The 15,906-nt window shown below is 39.4% G+C and overlaps 1 protein-coding gene across 1 annotated transcript; it reads right to left on the bottom strand.

The window, feature by feature from the left end:
- Positions 1-1,999: 1,999 nt before the first annotated feature.
- Positions 2,000-15,006, bottom strand: Gprc6a (G protein-coupled receptor class C group 6 member A). Its single transcript, XM_038340836.1, has 6 exons — positions 14,813-15,006; positions 11,153-11,456; positions 9,944-10,780; positions 7,041-7,253; positions 4,115-4,238; positions 2,000-3,111 (listed from the first exon to the last, which is right to left on the bottom strand). Exons 1-6 carry the CDS (start codon positions 15,004-15,006, stop codon positions 2,000-2,002), a joined length of 2,784 nt encoding a protein of 927 aa, XP_038196764.1.
- Positions 15,007-15,906: the final 900 nt, after the last annotated feature.

Raw genomic sequence — 15,906 nt, 5'->3', positions numbered from 1 at the left:
ACACAGGCTGCTTAAAGGCAGAATTGCTCAGATGCAGCAGCCACATTAGGAAAGACACACCCACAAACGAGGCCAACACTGCCCAGGACAGCACAACGGACAGAAAAGGCTCACGTCAGACTGTGGAGTCCTAAAGCCATCCGAGGAACTAGGAAGGGGGCATTCCAACAGACACGAAAGTATAAATTAAACTCAAGAGATAAAGTGTTACTGTAACTTTTCTGTGAATTATTTCAACAAAGTGGCCTAACTAGCTGGCGGTTCAACTAATATGTCACCAATAAGTAACCAACATGACAACATTGACATTACCCCTTTGATTGCAAAGAGAGGGAAAAAGACAATGGCAGCTAAAAAGAAAATCGGACCTTATTTTATGTATGTATATGTGTGTTTCATTGCCTCTGTGGGGGCAGAATAGATTGGATCCTGTGGAGTAAGAATTGTACATGGTTGTAAGCCGCCCAGTGTGGTTGCTGGGCATTGAACTCTGGTCCTTTGCAAGAGCAACAAGCTCTTAACTACTGAGCCATCTCTCTGGCCCTGTTTTTGTTTTGCTTGAGACAAGGTCTCATACTTGTTCATCTGGGATTACACTTTTTTGATTTATTTATTTTATGGCATTTTTATGTGTATGGGTGTTTTGCCTGTATGTAGGTATGTGTGTCATGCCTAGTGTCCTCAGAGGCCAGAAGAGGGTATCAGATCCTCTGGAGCTAGAGTTAGAGCTGGTTCCGAGCCACCATGTGGGTGCTGGAAATCAAACCCAGGTACTTTGAAAAAGCAACATGCTCTTAACCTCAGAGCCAACACTCCAGCCCTGTTTAATAAACTCTTTAAAGGAAGAAGTAATATGAATCTTGCATCTGAGTTCTTGCTGTCAGTCTTGATCGAGTTCCACCAAGCTCAAACACTCTGTGAGAATGTTTGATACATCTTTAGATGGGTTTCACCATTTTGAGCTCAACATTTCCCTTCCCCACTTCCTCTTGCATCCCATATCACCATCTGAACTTATAGAACCTTATAACTAGCAAGAACCTTATAACTCATCTTTCACCAGTGGTGTCAAATAAATTGCTACTTCTTTCCCAGCTTGAGAACACATACGTAGCCTCCTTTCTAATTCCTGTTACAGATACTGGCTGCTTTTAACAAGATTATCTGCCATCTTGTATCAGAATTGTCTTTCTAATAAAGGATTTTGAGCCGATTGTCACCCAGCCAGACACTGTGAGAGCCATCAAGCAGGATAAAGACTCAACTCTTTAGCAAGGAGTCCCATACTGGGGCATTCATTCATTTCAGACCTGACTCCCCATGCTGGAGAGGATTCCTGTGCAGTGATGGAATGGACGTAGTCTGTGCATTCTTTGATTACCTAACTAACATCCAGTTATATTTTAGGGTATTATATAATACCATATCCCTTACGTTGCCTTCTAAACCCTGCCTTCATCTCCCTAGGGGGGTGTCTGTAAGTACTCTATATTGTCACAGTTCTCTGTAAATAATACAAATGAAGAATCTTTATAGTGATTGGCAATAGCTGTCTTTCCATGGAATTTGAGCTCCTGGAGACTAGAAATGATCCATTGTAACTTCTGGTGCCTCTGTATTTAGTGTATTACTGGATATGTACTCATTACCCAAAGGCTTGTTCAACTTCAGTAGACTAGAAGTATCACAATGCTTGAAAAAGAGGTGTGAGAATAGTAGGGAATGGAAAAAGGCTGTTGTCTTATCCATTGACTTTAAATTGCCTAAGAGGAAGGCTGGTCAAGATAAAAACTGAAGGGAGTAATAGAAAACAAAGGTAGATTAATACCAACAGCTTTATTTATTTATTATTTATTATAGGTAGTTAAGCAGAGAGAGTATTCAAGCAAATGGTAGCAAAACTATACAAAATATATTTGCTGGGAAAGTTAACACACAACTTACAGCAACAACTAGAAACTTCTCCTTTGGTATCATGGCATGCCCTAAGAACTCTAATTCATATACTTGAACTTCTTTTCTGATGCAAAGTTTTAGGCACATTTGTAGCATTTTCTCCGCCTATGCCGAACACTTGTGCCAGACAATGGTTGCTGTTGGGACAGGCTGCAGCCTTGTCATTATGACTTAGATTAGGTACTACAGTATCATGGTTAGTAGTGTTCAGGGATACATGACTCAAGGCAAGGTTGTTGGCACTGTGAGATGAATAACTGTAAACCATCTGGAGGAAGGCTGATTTGGTGTTAGTCTTTTGCTTGTAAAGAATAACGTAGCACTTGGGGAAGAATGTACAGCAGAGAATCCCATAATTGGATATCAGAATAACTATTATCTCCACAGCAGGCAAATACTTGCCGAATGTGGTAGCATAGACAGGGATGAATGTGATCCAAGCTATGAAGTAAATCAGCATGCCAAAAGTCAGGAACTTAGCTTCATTGTAATTCTCAGGAAGTTTCCTCCCTTTGAATGCAAATATGAAGCAAAGGAAGGCCAGGACTGCGATGTAGCCCAGCATGGTGCCAAAGGCCAGGACAGAGCCCTCCTCACATTCCAGAATAATGACTCTAGGCAAGGAGATGTTCTCCTCTACAACGGGTGCTGCCAAGACCAGCCAGAGAGTGCAAATGAGCACTTGAACGCCTGTGCAGGTGAGGACAATGGGGACTGGCCTATACAGGCACTTCAGCAAGGTCTTCAGCTTGGGATCAAAGCTGAACGCTAGCAAAATTTTCAGGGACTTCATCAAAATGCAGGAGACACAGAGAGTGAAACTCACACCAAACAGTGTCTGCCTGGTCTTACATGCAAAGTCTTGGGGTTCTCCAATAAAAAAGCCTGTGCTGGCAAAGTTCAGGGTATGGCAGGTGAGCATCACATAGCAGACCGCTAATCCCCCAGATGATTTCACAACTGGTGTGTTCAGGTTTCTTGTAAATATTATGCCAATGGCCAGAACAAAGGCGATTCCTAGTAGGGAGAGGGCGATGAGGAGGAGAGCCAAGGAGTCATTCCAGTCCAGATATTCCACTTCCTTCTCGAAGCACACAGTGCTTCTTACTGGGGCCCAGTGGGTTTCATTGTTGCATAAAAGGCAATGATCCATATCTAGCAGGGAGAAGAGAATGAAACATTTAAACTAGTTGGTTGTCTATACACACACACACACACACACATATATATATATATATATATATATATATATCATAGGAAAGGTCAAATTGGTTCCTTATTCAAATAAAACCTACACAGAACCCAAAGAATGTGGTAGAGGAAGATAAATGGAAGCGAAGAGGAAGACGGGAAAGTAATAGAGAAGTCAAAAGGCCAACTGGGCTGTGCTTCTTCAGGAAATCTATATACTCCAGAAAGATGCGAGTCTCTCATGAACTTGCTATTATTAGTGGCAGTTTAGAGACCTTGTTAAGAACATGATTTAGGGATTAGACATAGTTGAAGTCATTTCCTCCCTCTACACCTGTGATTCTCATAATCCTGTCCAAGCTAACTGAACCAGGTAAGACTATTTTTTGAATCTCTCTGTCTCAAGGATAAGAATAGAAATAAAATAAATAAAAATAGGGGTTGGGGGTGTAGCTCAGTGGTAGAGCATGGGACTAGAGAGAGGTTGGGGGTGTAGCTCAGTGGTAGAACATAGGCCTAGAGAGAGTTTGGGGTTGTAGCTCAGTGGTAGAACATGGGACTAAAGAGAGGTTGGGGGTGTAGCTCAGTCATAGAGCATAGGCCTAGAGAGAGGTTGGGGGTATAGCTCAGTCATAGAGCATAGGCCTAGAGAGAGGTTGGGGGTGTAGCTCAGAGGTGGAGCATGAACCTAGAGAGAGGTTGGAGGTGTAGCTCAGTCATAGAACATAGGCCTAGAGAGAGGTTGGGGGTGTAGCTCAGTGGTAGAGCATGGGCCTAGAGAGAGGTTGGGGAGTTAGTTCAGTGGTAGAGCATGGGTCTAGAATATACAAAGCCCAATGTTTGATACCCAGAATGGAAAAGAAAGAAATGTAAAACAAAAGATAAAGCTAGGGTTGATATTCAGAAAAGTCAGCCCAAGAGAACCAATTCAGAGGCGTCACTGTCAGTGGGAGGTGGCTGTGGTCACCTGTCTGGTTGCTATAGTGATTCTCGGGGCAGCTCACACAGTCATAGCAACACATGTGTTGGCTTCCTGTGGCTTTCTTCATTTGACCAGGGCTGCATTCCTTGGAGCATTTAGATAGAATTTGCTACAGTACAAGAAAGAAAGAAAAAAATCTAAATAATTAAAAAAGAAAATTATCCTAGCTATTCCTCATTTAAACATTTGCTAAGTAGCATTTTTGGTCTTTTTCATAGCATTCCCATCTTAAGGAACAGGAACAAACTTAAAATATATAGGACATTTTGGATGAAAAAACTACTTTATAGATCTTTCTTTTTTTTTGGAACAGGGTCTCTGCTGAGACAGAACTCTCTCTGTAGAGCAGATTGGCCTTGAACTCACAGAGATTCACCTTCCTCTGCCTCCAGAGTCCTGGGATTAAAAGCATGCACCCCCATGCCTATTGAGATTTGTGGCTTCTATTAGAAAACCATGGATACTAGCTCTTCCAGAGAACTCCCAGCAGAAGGAAAAGCACATATTTGTAAAGCTGAAAAATGAAATGAGGGTCTGGGAATTTCTGATTTTATGCCGAAGGAAGAAGTCTGCAAGAAAAATAAGACTTTTGCATTTTTTTAACAAGATTTTAAAAATTTGTGTGCAAAAATCTCCCCTCCCCCAATTTGTGTGTGTGTATGCATGTGTGTGTGTATGTATGTGTGTGTGTATGCATGTGTGTGTGTTTGTGTGTATATCTCCCTTGTGGCTGAAGTTACAGGCAGTTGTAAGTCACTGATGTGGGTTTTAGGGTGACAGCAAATAAGATAAAAAATAAGCAAAATGGAGAAAATGAGAGATGGTGACAAGTGGGGAGAAAATAAAACAAAAACAGGGAAGTGAAGAGAGACAGAGAGCTGATAATGTTTCTACTCTCCTGACTACTCTCCCTCTTTTTTAAATCTCATCTCCTCTTTTTTCTTAATCCTTCCTTTCTTTCTTCTTTCTTCTGTGGATTCAACACAGTGTTAAACATGTTCTTTTCATCTGTACTACTTTATAAGCTTAGATGTGCTTTTTTCACTGTGAACCCAGGCTCATGATTCCCCTGTCTCTGCTTCTCAAGTGCTGGGATTACAGGCACTCGCCATTACGCCTGATTCAGGTGTGACAATGTAGATTGGAGCTGGTGCACAGTTCTTCCATTGAGAGAGGAAGGCATATATAAAAGAGAGGGAGAACTGTGGAATGACAGGGGAATGGAAATTAAGGAGAGTATAGACGGAGAGAAGGTATTGAGGAGAGAAAATGCTAGATAGAGGCAGGAGAGGGAGCATTTAAAAATACCCACCAGCCTTTACCTGGAAAGAAATACAATGCTGTGGAAGAGCTCTGAACAGACCACTGCATTTTCCAGGATGGTGCCTTAAGAATAGACTGAAGGGGTGTGAGTGTAGGTGGAGCAGTTACAAAGCTAGCACTCCGACCTCAGTGAGCAGTGGCTGTACCTTGCAGTGGAGTGGTACCATCAGGGGATAAAACGGTCATCAGACTCATTTTGGAAGTTAGCCTTTCAGTGGGTCTGCAGTATGACAAGTGTGTTGTGTGGCAGATCAGGGACAAGCATCCCATCAAAGGCGTCCCATGAGCAACAGACAAAGGAGGGTTGTCATTCTCTGGGATGTAGGAAAGAATATCAAGAATTCTGTTTTGGAGACAGTCAGTGAAAAAAAAAAACTATCAGATAGATATCCGTGTAGAAATTCCAGTTAGGCAGTCAGCACTTATTTGAGCTAAAAGATAAAAATCAAGAAGTCACTAGACTCCTACAAAATGACATTGTTTAAAGACAGGAGCCTGATAAGGTCACTAAACAGACAACAAAGAGCAGGGTTGAGCCTGTGCACCCCAGTGTTTAGGGGTATTAGAAAGATAAGGACCTAACAAAGGAGACAGAAACAGTGGTTAGAGACACAGGGGAAATCAAGGGAGTGTGGAGTCTAGGAAGCAAATAAGGCCAATGGTATGGAAAAAATTGATTATTAAATAAATTATGATATTCAGATTTAGTATAAGTGAGCTAGACAATTTTGATAGCATTATAGAAAGCTTAGAAGAGAATGGAAGGAATTGGGGCCGGTGAGATAATTAATGATAATAGGCTATGCTTCAAAGAGAAACAGAGGTTTGGGCAACAAATGAAGGAGGATTGGGAAATCGACACAGCTGCTGCCTTTTGAATATGGGAGAAATAAAACATATCTATATCACCATGTGGACAGGGCAGAAGAGAAAATCGTAGAGGATGCAGGAGAATGTGCAGCTGGTGAAGGGACTGGGTGCACAGGTCAAGTGGAGGTGCTGCCTCTGGGCAGAGGCACAGCGGTCCATGCACAGGGCCAGATGGAATTTAGAAGCACAGGTACCAATGTGCTATGGTACTCAATGCAGTTCTTTTTTTCCTGGTGTTTGGGTAGAACAGAAAGAAAGCAGGATCAACTGAAAGTGATGGGGTAAAGTCAGAGAAGAGTATAACGTGGCCAGCTAGCAGGAAAAGAGACAACGTCACCGGGAAATAGTCGGACTGATTGCCTAGCAGTACAAGGTCTACTGGACATTGGGGCTCCTAAATTTAATGAAAATCCAATGAACAAGGTTTGTTTTCCCACCTCTCCAGCCCCAAGATCATTTACTTAGGGGATGCGCATAGAGTTGACCACATACAGAGTTGAATTTGGACACTATTGAGAAATGGAAACACTGAAGAGAAAGGCGTGAGGAAACCGAGGACATGGGTAAGAGTGTTATGCTGGCTGGTCACGGAATTTAGGGGCGGAAGGTGTTCCGTGAGCAGTGGGACAATCACTGGAAGCCCTGCTGGAGATCAGGACTTCTCCAGGTGATATGCTAGTTGACTTAAATTTGGCAAAGCACCGTACGACAAAATCACCTTAAGTTTCCTGAATTCGCGCTTTGCTTCTTGGCTTGTGATGATGAAGACGTCGTGCTTCAGGTCATATTCTGCCATCTTTGTGACGGTCATGAGGCCACCTAGCTCCTTCCAGAGAACCACGTCATAACCAGTATTTAAATCCCCATGGGCATCGAAATGAAACGAGTTCCTTCCGTCAGAGAATGTCACATTTTTCAACACATCAAGTAGCTGTGGAAGATAAAAATGAGTGAACATTGAACAGGAGCGTTTTCGGGACACCCTTTATCCCAATGATGACATTGCATGCATCTTCAGGAATGCTATTTAAACTGAGAAGAAAGGAAAGGAAATTTTCAATCACCGTTTGGACATGCTTAAGAAAGAATTGTCGTGTCATCACCGGAAGTTCTAGATTTGATCTCTGCAGAAGTTTTTCTTATGTGAAATTGTAAAAGCAGGCTAGTTTTTTTTTTTTTTAAAGAGATGGTGCCTTTTCTAGCCTATGAAACAAGATCCTTTCTCATCTTCCTCTTGTATCCAGTAGGTTCAGCTGCTCATCTCCATGCTCTCTTCCAGTCTTTCACTCCTAAAATTCAGCTCAGTCATGTCAGTATAACATTCTACTTCTTACAAAAAAAAAGTGCATTTCCATAGTACACTAGGTGAAAGCATTGAAATGTTTAGAGAATGCCACATGGAATGTCATATGGAAAAGGAGAGTTATCTAAACAAAGACAAAGTTTGTTTTTCCCCAATCTTTTATGAGAGTTTTATAGTGCTAAGGAAGTACTTCAAGGAGATGTTCAAAAATTATTGGAAATATATTTATTTAGAAGAATTTTAATGAAGACCCTAATCACTAATCATTTACATCTTTATAAGAGTTTTGGCTTTCTATAAAGCAAAAAGTCTCTGAAAATGATCAATACCTGCCTCACAACATGTATAATGATTATGCATCTATTAAAAATAAAGATAAGTACAATTTTAAAAAGAGCAATTTCAACTATATGGTGCAAGGGTTGAGAATGCAGTTCTAGGGTTCAGAGCGCTCACTGAACCCCAGAGCAAAACAAAACAAAACTGACAACAACAACAAAGTAAGAACAAACAAGCAAAACACATGGAAATTACTCATCTAAACGAGGAAGCAGGTTACTTCAGTCATTGGTGCTTATGTTGTAGGCGATTAAGACATAAGCAATAGTGACTGGGAGGGAGCTCCTGGCAGCGCATGCTTAGCTTGCATAAGGCCACTGTTTGAATTCTAAGCAATAACAATAAAAGTTATGACAAATAACAGTCTATAAGGTGCTTATAACAACCCAACTGTCTTATTCTACTCTCTGTTCACTTATAACTCTAAATGACATACATGTTGTATTATGGTACTGTATCAATACCTGTTCGAAGTCTGGCTTTGAATTCATATGATTGAGAAGTTTGGTTCTCACACGTTAATATTATTATTAAAAGAAGCATTGTACCTTACATGCTTTTCTCAAGGTCATTTAAAAAACAACAATATGATTTGTCACTAACTACCGTCATATTAAACTTTAAGTCTTTCCAAAGTAATCCAAGAAAAGAAAGGAAAACATTGCTGTATGCACTTGGTGTCCCATTTAAATGTAGATTTTCATATCCTAAATCTAACAACATTTCCATGTAGAAGACTCAGGGGACTGAAGAGATGGCTCAGTGGTTAAGAGCACTCTTTTAGATGACTTAGGTTCTATTCTCAGCACCCTAATGGTGGCTCACAGCTGTCTATAACTCCAATTCCAGGGATTCAACACTCTCTTCTGACTTCAGCAGGCATGGTTTGCACACAGGGCACATACATACATACATGCAGGCAAAAACACTCATACAAATAAAACAAAAGTATAAATCTTAACACACACACACACACACAAAGCCCTACAGACAGCATACTTCTTATGACAGTAAGAGCATTTACTAGAAAGTGATTCTCAACCTTCCAAATGCTGCAGCCATTTAATACAGTTCCTCATGTTGTGGTGATCCACAACCATAAAATTATTTTTGTCACCTCTTTATAGCTATAATTTTGCTACTGTTATAAATCATAGTGCAAATATCTGTGGTTTTTGATTGTCTTAGGCAACCCCTGTGAAAGAGTCATTGGATCCTACCCCCAGTAGGTCACCACCCATAGGTTGGGAACTGCTGAACTAGAAGATAGGATTATAAAGTACCTGCTGCACAATTAGGGGGATGTCATGTTTATTTATGTTTCTTTTTGTTTATAGTTTCCTCATATACATGATGAGCATCTTTAATACAAAATGCTGCAAATCTGAGTTTTGGGGCACCAACTTGTTTGTATAAGTGAAAAATTCTACACTTGACTTCACTGGCACTATATAGCTATGCTAAAAAATATTGTATAAGACTACCTTCAAGTTATATGAACAAGGCAAATATAAGCAAAGATTAATTTTATGTATAGACTTTTTTGTCCTATACCTAAACTATTGAATCTCAACATGTATATTACTGAGCATAAAAGATGAGGGAAACACTATTATATTTAACAATAGTCAAATAATCTGCTAGTTCATGTAGTCCAATACGGGCAAAAATAAGTAAACAACATAATACATATGAAGGATTAAAAAAATCCATATATCTGAGGAGGAAGATAGCACTACTAACAGAATCTCTTCAGAGAAATGAAACAGAACATTGGGACTTAGGGAAAGAAGTGAGACTAAAATATAACTATCATTAAGAACAAAAAATTATATTAACAATACAGGTTATAAAATGACAGTTTTTACTTTCAGAAGTTATAGGTTAAGAGTAAGTACTGTGGATCTTTGTAAAATAAATCAAGAGGGGAAATGGAGAAATGATAGTAGGGCAACAGGCTTGGATTTGTGAATTAGTACCTCCCATGGTTGAAAGGCGTTGGGTTTCTGGCAGTTTCGAGCTTGGCACAGATCCCGAACGGCATGGCCAAGGGCAAACACTGCAAGTTCAATGCTGTGAATGAGTCCTGGCTCAGTATAATGCCACAGGAAGTCATTTCTCATGAAGAAGTGGTTTTCAATGGTCTTGGTAGTGTCATGGGTCAAAGCTGTTTGAGAATGGTTGGAAATGCATTGACTCAAATCACCATCTTTGATGTGTTTACAGGCAGAAAAAAGCATGGCAAATTCATGTAGGGGTTTGTTATTGTCATTGGGATACCTATGCAGAGTCTGAAGAAAAGAATGGAAAGAAGACATATTGCCTCTTCTGAATGTAAACCCCACCACTTTACCAAGCTTCTTAATATTAGGAATGGTGATAATCTTGGTAGAAGTTGACCAGTTATCGCTAGCAATCCAGATCTTATTTATTTTCCTTTCAATGGCTTTAGTGAAGAGATTAAAAACAAGGAATTTCCTCAGAAACACCACAATGACATTAACCTGGGCTTCTGCAATGATTTTCTCCAGCGTCTGATTGATTCTGACTTCAATAGTATTGTCTGAGAGGAAGGCTGGCAGCACCTCTTTGAAGGCAATGCACACGTTGTTTGCAGCAGCCTGAATTGCAAAAGTGTTCAGAGCTAGTCTTCCATAGTCATCATCTGTTGTTATGACGCCAATCCAGTTCCATCCAGACTGCTGGATCAAGTGGGCCATTGCTTTAGTTTGGTAGAAGTCACTGGGGACAGTCCGTAAAAATGAAGGAAAGCGGATTTTGTCACTCAGGATTTCTGCAGTGGATTCATAACTCACCTGGAAGTGCACAGAATCTTTGAGTTATGGTGGTGTAGCACAGGAGCTGGTTGTAGTAAGCTCATTGCCCTTTGATTGCTATTGCTCTTCCTAAATCCTCTCTCTATAAGAAGATCAACTTACGTTAGCACCCAATGATGTTTATTTACATTGCTTTATTTGAACCTGGCTGAGATTACTATGGAAACAGAGCAGGTGAGGCCCTCAGAGATAGGTGCCTTTTCTAAATCAACTTTTTAAAAAACTGTCAGAAATTAGTTTTTGACTATTGCAAAAGTGACTCCCTAGCTAATTCCTAGGTTTCCCCGATCTTTTTATAAGAACAGACGTAATCAAAGCCAACATATGGAAGGAAGTAGAACAAAAATGTACCTGTGGCATGAGCTGTAAGTTCAACATCCTTGAGACAGCCATGGATATTTCCGAGTAGCCAGCACCTATGACAGCTTTCACCCTTGGCATGTAACTGGAATAGTCACACTGGAAGGTCACGGTTTCTCTAGAGCAGTTGAACTTAGAGAGGAACCTCAGAGTTGCTGCCACTGCTGCTGTGACTTCGGTACATGTGTCATAGATTTCATACCCTAGTTTGACTCCGGATAACAATGTCGAGTTATTGATCACCTCAATGCTGTGTATCATAGCCAGAGATTGAAGAAATGCTGATATTTCAAAGCTGTGGAGAAACAAGCAGTTTCTGAAACAAAACATGACTATTCTATTGATATGGGGATAGCATACCTCATCCACACCTCTGTCCTCTGATGGATAGGTTTTGGATGAATCCAACTGATTTCATGAAAAATGTGAACTTTATTTGAAATCAAATTTTCTCTTACCCTCCCTTTTGATAATAATTGTAATAGAATATCTTCTATTTATTTGTTAATAATTTTATAAATGTAAACAATGACTCTTTCAAAGATACATTTTCCTTTTTTATTGATTTTTGTTGAGTTCTGAATTTTTCTCTGCTTCCCTCACTGTCTCTCCTCTCCCTTTCAGCCCTCTCCCAAGGTCCTGATGCTCCCAATTTACTCAGATCTTGTTTTTATCTACTACCCATGTAGATTAAATCTATGTATATCTCTCTTAGGGTCCTCCTTGTTGTCTAGGTTCGCTGGGAATTTTAATTAAAATATAACGGCATCATTTCCTCCCTCCAATACCTACTAGCTACCTTCACTCAACCTATTTCCTCCCAACTCTAGTTGGCAGTTTCTTTTTCTTTGATTATGATTGTTATGTGCATACATACGTATGCACACACACACATATATACATATAAAAGACCTGATGGATTCATTTTTGTTGTGTGTATATGGTTTCAAGGCTGATCACTCAGTATTGGATAACCAGTAAGGATACTCATTCCTGGGAGACTATTTCTCCTTTTCCCAGCAGTGGTTAGTTGCCTGTAGTGCTTTGAGTAATGCACCTCGATCATATATAGCCACTTCCAACTCCTTCCTCCAAATCCCCCAGTGAAAATAATTTCAAAGGAAACCTTTAAAATGTCAGAAACACAAGTTTTGTAAGTATAGTCTACAGCACAGCCTTTAGTATTTTCTTGATGAATATGGGATTGTGTTGGACATTTTAATATGCTGTGATATCTGGTGTGTTGTGTCTTGCTCCTGTTGGCAGTTACACGTCAGCATGTTATTGCTGTCCATGCATATGCTTCTTAGACTTAAATCCTATCTTTTAATTTTCTGGTTTTAATCTGTAGATAATGGAAATCAGATAAACATACTTTTATAAATTTAAATTTTTCTTTTTAAAAATATTTCTTTTGTTGAGATTATAATATAATTATATAATTTCATTCAAACCCTCCCATATATGATATCTCCTTGTTCTCTTTCAAATATGTGACCTCCTATTCATTAATTGCTGTTGCATTCACATATATTTTTAAATACATGAATCAGACTTTTAAGAATTACTGGTAAAGCCCAGTGTTTGTCAAGAGATACATCTGTTTCAGAGAACATTTCTTGCATGCATTTTGCTTTGGGATTATTTCAGAGACCTCAGTAATTTAGTTCTGATTCACTGCTATCTCATTCCTTACTGTACACAAACATTATAATTATAACCGCATATAAAATGAAAGGTTAATGGATGGTTTCTAAGTGGATGAAGGGAAACTTCCTGGTTTTGATTCCAAATTTTGCTTACAATTCATTAACTTATAATTACTTGAAAATTACTATTGTCACTGTAAGATAAAATATAGAAAATCATTGTTAAAATTTTTATTAAAAATGAGAGAAAGGATTAATATATTACTTTATAATTAAACCATACTATATTTTCATAGTGCCTTACATGTAAACTTTGTGTCCCCAGTGCTCAGAGAAGGGACCAGACAACACTAACCCCTGACTCAGCATTGAGTAAGATGCACTTCCCTTGAGGAATGACAGTAAAGTCAAACATTAATTTATTTGTGATTTTTTTCTTCTAGAAGAAGTTTGTTAGATCAAATGTTTTATATTTACCATTGGTTATTGACTTAAAACTTTGGACTTCAACTCGCTGAGTACCAATTCTGTTCACTGAACATCTTCACTTTTTATTTTGTACCGTTTCAGCTAATCACTGGTTAGAGTAATAGTAACTCAAACGGGGATGAAAGACCAAAGGGATCTTGGTAGATACAGGAAACACGTGTGATCCAAAAGCATCTTATAGGGTTTATAAATCATTATTTGATGAGGAAAAGAATTGGAGATTGGACGTGATGATACATTTTTCAAAGCACAACACTCTGGAAGTCACGGCAAAAGGATCAAGAGTTGAGGTTGGCTTGAGATAATGAGATCTTGTCTTAAAGCAAAACAAACAAAACAGAACAGAAAAGTAAAACAGAAGAGGAATTTAAGTTTACGTCAAGTTGTAATCAGAATTTTAAGAGGCACAGGCAAGCTTCAGGGTCACATTGTCACACCATTTGAAGCTGATGCTGTCTGTGTCCTTAAAGGAGTCTGGCCTCACTTTTTCCAGACAGGAATTGCAAATCAATTTCTCAAAAACTGTGTTCTAAAACTGAAATTTAGCTAAAACATATTGTTTTCCTTCAAACAAAATCCATCTGTAATATCCCCCCCCCCCCAGCCCCAGTTTTAGCTTCTTGCATGACACCGTGCCAAGAATTACACTGCATGTAGCAATATGTTCGGTAAAAAGGAGAAAAAGCATTCTGATCCCAGGATGGTCATAACTTATTAGCAAAGGATTAGATTATCCTATTTTTGGTTGTGAGCCTAGCTTTTAATGGCTAAACCATCTCGCCAGCCTAGGATTAAATTATTCTAGAGTGAAATGAACACAGTGCTGATGAAAAGTGAGCATGATCTGTTCCACCGTCTCAACGGTGATGAGCTTGAACTCTACAGCATGGACGGGCTCACTGTGAGCCTTGTCAGTTTGGTTGCTCACCTTCCTGGACTTAGGGGGAGCTGGGAGGACCTAGGACTTAACATAGTGAAGGGAACCCTGATGGCTCTTTGGCTTGGAGAGGGAGGGAGTGGGGGTATGGGTAGAAGAAAGGGGAGGGAAGGGGGAGGAGGAGGGGAGGAGATTGAAATTTTTTATAAAAAGAAAAGTGAGCATGAAAACCTCAAATGTGAACTTTGAAAAAAGACATAAAACCATAAGCTTATGCTCATAATTCTAAAGTACATGCTGTGGGTGATAGAAACATAAGTATGGCGTGCTTGCTGTAGTGCAGGACAGATTACATCATCCTTACAAGTGGCTTCCGAGATTTTTCAAAAGGCGTAGTTAAAAAAAAATACATTACTGTAAAGCATTCTCAACCCCTGTGTTTGGAAGTTGGTTACACAAACAGGGGTGATGAATATATTTTAAGGACCACAAAACTAACCAGATGCAAATTCAAAATAAACTCATGCTCTATTAAAAAATGTTATCACAAGTAAACCCTCTGCATGTTTTAGTCTTACAGCACAATCTTGAAGTCTAACTCTGTATTTTTTTATTTTTTATTTAAGTTTTACTCACCCAACACATTTCTGGATTTGTGGTCGCCTGGGATGGTCATCTGAGGACAGCATTTTTTCATGAATGGCAAATAAACCCCCAATCATGATATGTCCAGGAGAAGTGATAGCCACAAAGTCATCCGGGGTGTGGCAAGACTGGGAGGTATCGAGAATAATCACGAAGCAGGTAATTACTATAATTAATAGTGCCATTCTTCTGTCTCATTTGCTCAGCTCATGAGAATTATTAGGAACCATTCAGTTCACAGATAACAACGACAAGATTCTCATTTCCCCTAAATGCTTTGGAAGCATAGGACATCAAGGACCAGAAATGCTCAGTATTCAGATTCTTGATGATAGTGAAAACAGTTCTCTCACTGACAAGAACACGTCAGACTCTAACAGTCTCTGGTGTTGAGCCAAGTGACAGTGCACAGGTGAGAGCTAGGGACAGCTGATAGAATTGTAAACACAGGGACGTGCTGACAGAATTGCAAAAACAGATCTTTGGGGCATTGTATCCTTTTACTCCAAAGGGATGTCAAAGGCTTTGCATCTAGTAGGCCTTTCTTTTGAAACAGGTTGGAGAACCTTTTGGAAGAAGCAGAATAGGGAAAAATTCTTCTGCTTATAAAATGTGCAGTTCTATATATATGTTCCAAACATGCTGATTTCAATAAAAATAAAAAGTGTAGTTGATCAGCTATTTAGAAAAAAAAAAATCCCTCTTTTATTTCTCCTAAAAACCTCGACTTAAAAAAGGAAATTCAGTTGATTTAGGCTTTTATTACTTCTGTGTTACATGTAGTAGTAAGCATAAATGGGTTTTGTTCTGCTGGGCAAAACTAAAAACAAGAAGGAACCTGTCAGAAAGAAAGGAAAAAATCTGTCATTGATAATTGTCATTTACCTCACTGTTTATTTATTATTTATAAGAACTTTTTTTTTTGAGACAGGGTTTCTCTGTGGAACAGCCCTTGCTGTCCTGGAACTAGCTCTGTAGACCAGACTTGCCTCAAACTCACAGAGATTTGCATGCCTCTGCCTTGCGAGTGCTGGGATTAAAGGCATGTGTCACCACCGCCTGGCCAACATGTTTTTAAATGCTTA

Source organism: Arvicola amphibius, chromosome 8, assembly GCF_903992535.2.
Source record: "Arvicola amphibius chromosome 8, mArvAmp1.2, whole genome shotgun sequence".
Classification (NCBI taxonomy): Eukaryota; Metazoa; Chordata; class Mammalia; order Rodentia; family Cricetidae; genus Arvicola; species Arvicola amphibius.
The sequence above is the reverse complement of the archived record's forward strand: the minus strand, read 5'-3'. Positions and strand labels throughout refer to the sequence as shown.